An 8,044-nucleotide genomic window follows, 5' to 3' on the forward strand; every position below is an offset into this window, starting at 1 on the left:
GAAAAAAAGGGTATTTTGGGGTTATCCGCATGAAATCCCACAGGAAACGCTTCCCCCTTCGCTCCATCCACCGGGAACCGAAACCGTCCCCAACACCGTGTTCTGCTCCCGACCCGGCACCGCTTCCCCCCTTCCCAGGGTTTTCCAGCTCTCTTTGTGTTCATGGCAGGGGAAATCTCGGTTCAGCCTCTCCCGGCGGCCGAGAGAGGGAGCGCGCGGCATTCCCACCTCCGGGAATGCGGCGGCTGCCTCGCAGCACGGAGCTATTGGATCATCAGTTAATTAAAGGGATGCAAGACACCCCCTTTGGCCCCTTCTCGCTAAGCCCCGTCCGACCTGGCCCCTTTAGGCACTGGAGCTGCTCTAAGGTCTCCCCTTCAGGAGCCTTCTCTTCTCCAGGCTGCCCCAGCCCAGCTCTCTCAGCCTGGCTCCAGAGCAGAGCTGCTCCAGCCCTCGCTGCATCTCCATGGCCTCCTCTGCACTCGCTCCAACAGCTCCACGTCCCTCTTGTGCTGCTGCCCCAGAGCTGGATGCAGGATGAGGAACACCTCTCTTCCAGGCGGTTTTCCAGGTGTCCCATCATTATCCAGGTCCCGCAGCACTGGGGATGGTGCCTCCAGGGTGGTTCAAAACCAGCTTGGGTGGGAGATGCTCCAGTGTGCACGGGTGAGACAACAGGGTGCCCAGAGAAGCTGTGGCTGCCCCATCCCTGGCAGTGTTCAAGGCCAGGTTGGACACAGGGGCTTGGAGCAAGCTGCTCCAGTGGAAGGGGTCCCTGCCCGTGGCAGGGGTTGGAACTGGAGGAGCTTTAAGGTCCCTCCCAGCACAAACCAGTCTGGGATTCAATGACATCCAAGTGCTCCTCAAGACCACTGATGCCCTGGGCTCCATTCATTCCATGGGTTCACATCTCCTTCTCTCCATGACAGCTCCAAGCAGATGCTTCAGCTTGGATGGGTTCACCATCCCACAGCTCCTGGTCAATGGTTTTGCTGCCTTCTTGGTTGAGCTGGTTCGGTTCCTCGGTGAATCCGTGGTCCAGGTGAGCACTTGGTCCCTCCAGCCTCCAATGGAGGCTCCGCCATCCCATTGAGTCTCTGTTAAGTTCTATCCATCAATCCCCTTTGCCTTGATGATCTGTGGCTTGTTGAAGCTCACGCTCACCATGGAGACATTTATGGGCTTGTTCTCCAAAGAAACCCAAAGCCCCAAGGCCAGAAACACAGAATGGTTGATGGTGGAATCATGGAACCATGGAATGGTTTGGATGGAAGGCACCTTAAAGCTCCTCCAGCTCCAACCCTTGCCATGGGCAGGGACCCCTTCCACTGGAGCAGCTTGCTCCAAGCCCCTGTATCCCTGGCCTGGAGCAGGTTGGGTGCAATGGGAACTGTGTTTGGTGACGTCCCAAAACCAGGAACCATCCCACCATTCATATGCCCACTCTGGGGTGGCTCAGTGACCACCCCAAGTACAAACCTTCTCCTTCCTTTCTAGTGGGTATTCCCACATCAAAACACACCAGTTTTGGGAGGAGAAGCTTCATGTTCTTCACCTACCTCCATCTTCTCCCATAGTGCGATTCTTGCCTCTTGGGCTCAGTTTTGGTGTCTCAGATGAGCGGGGAGTTCCTCACCATTAACTTGCTCCTCACGGTGTCCCCACCACCCCTCAGGCCACCAAAAGCCACCAAATCCCCCCCAAACCCCAGTGTTTCAACCCAAACCCCCCTCTCTGCAGGTGCTGCTGGTCGGGCTGGTGACAGCCATCGGTGACCACGTCCTGAAGCCCCTCCTGGTGGCCACATTCAGCAGCCTCCTGCAGCCCCTGCTGCTGTTCCTGCTCCGGCTCCTCCGCGGCCTCCGGGACCTGGGGGATCCCCTCATGGACATCCTGGCCCGGGCCTGCTCCCAGGTCGCTGTCCTGCTCCGTGCCGTCAGGCTGGTGGAGATCAACCTAAGGGTGGAGAGAAGGATGGATCCTGGGGACATCGCAAGTGGTTGAGGGCGTTGTGGGTGGTGAATGAAGGAGAAGAGGAAGGGGAGCATCATGGAATGGTTTGGGTTGGAAGGGACCTTAAAGCTCCTCCAGTTCCAAACCAGTGCCACAGGCAGGGACCCCTTCCACTGGAGCAGCTTGCTCCAAGCCCCTGTGTCCAACCTGGCCTTGAGCACTGCCAGGGATGGGGCAGCCACAGCTTCTCTGGGCACCCTGTGCCAGCGCCTCAGCACCCTCACAGGGAAGAGCTTCTGCCTTATCTCCAACCTGAACTTCCCCTGTTTCAGTGTGAACCCATCACCCCTTGTCCTATCACTCCAGTCCCTGATGAAGAGCCCCTCTCCAGCATCCTTGGAGCCCCCTTCAGACACTGGAAGCTGCTCTGAGGTCTCCATGCAGCTTCTCTTCTCCCAGCTCAACAGCCCCAGTGTTCTCAGCCTGTCTCCATAGAGGAGGTGCTCCAGCCGCTGAGCATCCTCATGGCCTCCTCTGGACCTGCTCCAACAGCTCCATGTCCTTCTGATGCTGAGGACACCAGAACTGCACCCAGTGCTGATGACAAGGACAATGAGGAGGTCCATGAGAACCTCAGCACCTCGTGTTCCTGTGCAGTAGTTACATGGCCACCGGTGGGATTGGCTTTGTTCTCCTCATGCAAACACCTCCTTCCCCACCCCATTAAGTGAGGATTTGATCTCCCAGGCCATGTCTCCAGCGAGGTGATGTTCCTCTTCCTGCCTGGAACATGCAGCTTTCCAATGGGAATGACATCCCTTTTGTCCTTCCCCTCATTCAGGCTCCTCCGGTGGGTCTCAATGCTGACTCTGGAGGCGATTCAGTGTCCTGATCGTGCTTTCCTCACCCCATTCCAGGAGGGAATGTCCAGTCAGCTCCCAGTGACCCTCAGTTCGGGCTATGCCTTATCTGGAGCAGCTCTGCCCCAGTGCCATGAGACAGGCAGGAATCTGTGCCCCACTTGAGCAGATGGACACCAGCACTTCCACAGTGCTAACCCCAGCTCCGGGGTGCGTGTGGGGCAGCGGGACCGTGTTCCCAAGGAGCGGAATCACACAGGGTGAAGCTCTGAGCGTGGTTCCCCCTCGGAGGGCAGGGATGGAGCCGGTGCCAGGTCCCTTTTCCCAGCACCCATCCTTCGGGAGCATTCCCCACCGCTTGCGTGCGCGGCTCCGTGCTTCCAAGCCCAAAGCCCTTTCCTTTTTATGGGCAGGAGCTGCTCGTGTTTAACTCCCGGCGCTGAATCCATCCAAAGGCCGCATCCCGGCGCTGATTGAAGGGATGAGCTCAGTCAGGAAGCACCAAAAGGGGGTCCCCATGTGGCAGGCACCAGCACCCGACCCCCCCTGTGCCATTGGGGTGCTGCTGTGCTCCCTTTGGAGGGATAACGTGGAAGCACCCCTCAAAGAGCTCCATAAGGGCGCTGTGTGCTTGAGAGGCTGAAACGATGCAGAAATATCCCGGTTTTCCAGGAGAGGGAGACGGGATCGGCTTTGCTTCGGCTCCTCAGCACCAGAGGTGGAGGGAGGGATGCATGGATTGAATCCAGGGTATCCTGCAGCATTGGGATGGCCCCTCGGGCTGGCCTCAGGGGATTCCCATCCCTTGCATCGGGATGTGGGCACATGCCGGTGGCTGCTCCATGGCAATATCCATAAGGAATAGATTAAAACAAGCAAACAGCACGGTTAAGGGCTGGGATATACTGGAGGATTTAGCTGGAGATTCACTGGAATGATTTAAATGGCTTTAATTCAATCAATCTGCTCCGGAAACAGGAATTCCCTGTTTTCCTCTATTGGTTTTGGCTTAAGATCCCTGATTCAGCAGAGAGCCAGGGGATGGGAAAATCCAACACCCCGGAGCACGGGAAGGCAGCTTCATCCAACAGCATCGGGAAGAGGACGCGTCCCAGCGGAGGGGACAAGGTCAAGAGCACAAAACCCCTTTATTCCTTAAGAAACACTCAGGAAAACCAATCCTAATCCAAGTTTCAGGCATTTCGCACTCATTCCGTGCTTCCCTCCGCTGTGCCTGCGGCAAGCTGTTTGGGATGGGGGGTTCAGCACCCCTTCATTCCCAATGGGAGCAGGGATGAGCTGGAAGCATCATTCCCACCCTCATCCCCTGCCCGGAGCCCCACTCCTGGTGCATGGACAAGGACATTTCTCCCTGTGGAAGCGGCGCTCCGGGGGCTCCAGCAGCGCGTTGGCAGCTCCCTCGCATTGCTGCTCCCTGAGATCACCGGCTCCGAATGCCTTCCCGACGGATCATCCCAGCGCCGGGGCCTCGCTCCTCACCCTTCCCTATGGATGTGAGTGCCTGTGGGGTGAGGGCAATGCTCTGCCCGCTCCCCTCCATCCCGCATCCGTGCGGGTTTGGGCCCGGGGTGGGAATGCAGCCAGGCGGGACATGGAGGAATGCCAGGGCGCTGTGCAAAGGGCCTCCTTCTGCTCCGCTTCCCTAAATAGCCGTCGGGATTAGCTGGGGCATTCCTATGCCCCCGGGCGCTGACCCCGGGATGTGCTGCTCATGGCTATATTAAAGCCTGCACTCATCCCGGCGCCCCGCAGTGGGGTTTTGGCTCTTCTGATACCCCCAAGCTCTGGAGCACAGCAGGGAATGGGTTCGAGCTGAAAGAGGGGAGGTTGAGATGGGAAACCAGAGGGGAGTTATCCCTGTGAGGGTGCTGGGACACTGGGATCGGTGATGGAGGAGCTGCCCCATCCCTGGCAGTGTTCAAGGCCAGGTTGGACACAGGGGCTTGGAGCAAGCTGCTCCAATGGAAGGGGTCCCTGCCCGTGCAAGGGGTTGGATCTGGATGAGCTTTAACATCCCATCATCCCATGCCGTGATCCCATGGGCTGTTGTGCGCCCGTTCCCAAGCTTGCGCTTGTCCCCTCTCAGCACCTCCTGGCACGGCTCCTGCAGGGTATTTATAACCCCCCCCAGTGCCAGCACGGTGACGGGGCCGATCCCAGCAGGGATTTATCCACGTGGATCCCGGGAGGAGCCAAGGGCCTGGCGCTGGGTTCAGGCTTTGTCACACAGGCGTCATGGGAACAAGCCACAGCTCCTCTGGGCACCCTGTGCCAGCGCCTCAGCACCCTCACAGGGAAGAGCTTCTGCCTAAGAGCTCATCTCAGTCTCCCCTCGGGCAGGTTCAAGCCATTCCCCTTGGCCTGTCCCTACAGGCCCTTGTCCCAAGCCCCTCTCCAGCTTTCCTGCAGCCCCTTTAGGCACTGGAGCTGCTCTAAGGTCTCCCCTTCAGGAGCCTTATTCCCAAATAAACCAGGGATGAGCCACTGGATTGCATGTGGGCAGCCTTCATGTGTTGGTTTCTTGTTGGGGCGAACTGAGGCAGTTTAATCCCAGTGATGGGAATGCAACCGCATGGACAAGTACAACCAAGGGATGCTTGAGGTGGTGGCACCCCCTTTGCTCACTGTGTTCTTTGGGATTGAGGTGCTTTAGGGGCAGCGTTTGCTCCATAGACCTTGGGAATGAATCAGGTTTGACTTTAGGGGCTGGGGGGTGAGGGGCTCAGCGCTCTGGGGCAGCAGCACAAGAGGGACGTGGAGCTGTTGGAGCGAGTGCAGAGGAGGCCATGGAGATGCTGCGAGGGCTGGAGCAGCTCTGCTCTGGAGCCAGGCTGAGAGAGCTGGGCTGGGGCAGCCCGCAGGAGGCTCCTGGTCCCTCTCCATCACGGGGTCACGGTGATGGATACGCCAATGGGATGATGGAATTCCCTCTGCTTTGCCCAGGCACCAAGGTCAATGCATCCAAACCCTCTGCTGCCCGGAGCAGAGGTGAACACGGTGAGAAATGAAAAGCCAGTTAATCAGTAACATGTGCTCTTGATTCCATGGTCCTGGAAGAGATGCGTGATCAGTCCTTGGAAAACCAGGATTCTTATACAGAATGGATCATGGGATGGTTTGTGTTGGAAGGGACCTTAAAGCTCCTCCGGTCCCAACCCCTGCCATGGGCAGGGACACCTTCCATTGGAGCAGCTTGCTCCAAGCCCCTGTGTCCAACCTGGCCTTGAACACTGCCAGGGATGGGGCAGCTGGAGTCCATCATCCCATTCCCGTGTCCCAGCACCCTCACAGGGATAACTCCTCCCTATATCCAACGTAAACCAGTTTTAACCCATTATCTCCTGATCCCATACCCGCCCCACCGCACACCATTAACCCCCAGTGGGACACGGATGTATCCTTACACACCCCATTATCTCCTTGACATCTTCCGACACCCAGAGGTACCAAAGTAGGACGAAGCGTTGAGTGCTTTAAGGAACATCCACAGCAGCCCTTTGAGCCCATGACCTAATGGTTGGGATGGGATTTAACGTGTCAGCTTGATCCTGGTGGGAATTATCTCAGCGTCCTGCACTATCTGGTGTGAGGATCTGCCAGGGATGGTGCGGATCAGCTCCCTCCGGAGAAACGAGCTCTTCTGGGATCATTCCTCTGCCCTAATTTAGGCATTTGCTGCGGGGTGAGATGAATCATGCCCTGGAAAGCGCCTATTTCTTCCCAGTGACTCCAAGAGGAGCCAGTGCTGATGCGGACACGCGCGTCTCATCGCCTGAACCGCATCCAACGGGATTAAGGCTTGACCTCATCCACGCTGATATTTGGACTGGGAGCCGGGATGTGTCATGGAGTGAAACGGTGATGTGATGCTGCTTAGGGGATGTGCTAGACTGAGACATTCCCTCCTGATGGGGTCACGCAGCAGTGATGGGGCCGTGGCTCCCGGCTCCCGGCATTGGATCCCTGCGCACTCTCACGAGCTATTTTTGGGCTCGGTGCAGTCACCACACGCTTGTGATGGGCTCCGTGCCATGGACCCGCGCTCTGGGAATGACATGGAGCGGCGCCAGGGAACGGGCTGAAGGCACACACAAAGCATCAGGGAATGGCTGGGGTTGGAAGGGACACCTTCCACTAGAGCAGGTTGCTCCGAGCCCCGTCCAGCCTGGCCTTGAACACTGCCAGGGATGGGACAGCACAGACCCACATTGAACAGGGTTTTAGGGCAGGTACACAGTTAAACTGACCCTGAATTCCAGGGGTTTTCCCAACTAAAATGAAGGAAAGTGCTGGGGTTGAGTTTGTGTTGGGTTCCATCAGGGAAGGGCTTTGGAATGGGGATAGGGAGGGACATGGGAGAGGCGGGAGGATGAAGGAGGTAGTAGGTTCCATGGGTCTGGAGGCTTCTCTGCGCAGGGAATGGGATACAAAGGAGAGCATCCCCATTCCCTAGAGATCCCAAGAGGCAGCCCAGAGTCTATTGCTATGGCACATGGGACACATACATGCTAGAGACAGAACAGACACAAAGCAGCGTTAGGTGACTCTATACACAGGATGGGAGAAAACCGCCTCAACCTGCACCAGGGGAGATTTAGACTGGAGATGATGGAACGTTTCTTCATGGAATGGGATGGGAAGCACTGGGACAGGCTGTGCTGGGGTCACCACCATCCAGGGGTCCATAGGGCAGGGATGCGGTGCTTATGGCCATGGTGTGGTGATGGGCTGGCCAACGTTAACGGCTGGACTCAACAGTCTCCACCGCCGTCCGCCCCGCACAACGTGGCGCCTCGCCCCCTTTCCCGCCACTGCAACCCGCGCCCCCCGCGCCAACTTTCCCGCGGCGCATGCGCGGTGAGGAGCGCGCCCGAGCTGTGGGCGTGGCCGCCTGCCGGCGCGCGAGTGAGGACGTGGCGCTTTCCAGCCAATCAACGTCCGCGTCTCCCTCCGGGAGGGGCGGGGCTACGGCGCAGGGAGGGGTGGCAGTGAACCGGAGCGAAGGGGCGGGGGGGAGAGAGGAGTGTGGGCGGGCGGAAGGGAGGATGGACAGCTGAGTCCACCAATGAGAACGCCGATCGTAGCCGCGGGAGAGGCGGAGCGACGCTCTGATTGGTCAGCGCGCGGAGTCGGGGGGTTCCGTGCGGCGTGGCGCGGCGCCTGCTTCCGGTCGGCGGTGAGCGGCTGAGGCAGAGCGGGCGGCGGCGGCT

The 8,044-nt window shown here is 58.5% G+C and overlaps 1 protein-coding gene across 1 annotated transcript in view; it reads left to right on the forward strand.

Moving 5' to 3' along the window:
* The window catches only part of LOC133209728 (uncharacterized), a 2,797-nt gene extending 791 nt beyond the window's left edge, over positions 1-2,006 (forward strand). Inside the window, exons 3-4 of the mRNA XM_061348477.1 lie at positions 930-1,042; positions 1,741-2,006. Of these exons, the coding sequence (XP_061204461.1) occupies positions 930-1,042; positions 1,741-2,004 (377 nt within the window). The 3' untranslated portion in view covers positions 2,005-2,006. The remainder of the gene's footprint in view (positions 1-929; positions 1,043-1,740) is intronic.
* The last annotated feature ends 6,038 nt before the right edge of the window (positions 2,007-8,044 follow it).

This window comes from Neopsephotus bourkii, unplaced genomic scaffold (assembly GCF_033783945.1).
Source record: "Neopsephotus bourkii isolate Nb327-2 ecotype Australia unplaced genomic scaffold, CSIRO-AGI_Nbou_v1 NB_359, whole genome shotgun sequence".
Lineage (NCBI taxonomy): Eukaryota > Metazoa > Chordata > Aves > Psittaciformes > Psittacidae > Neopsephotus > Neopsephotus bourkii.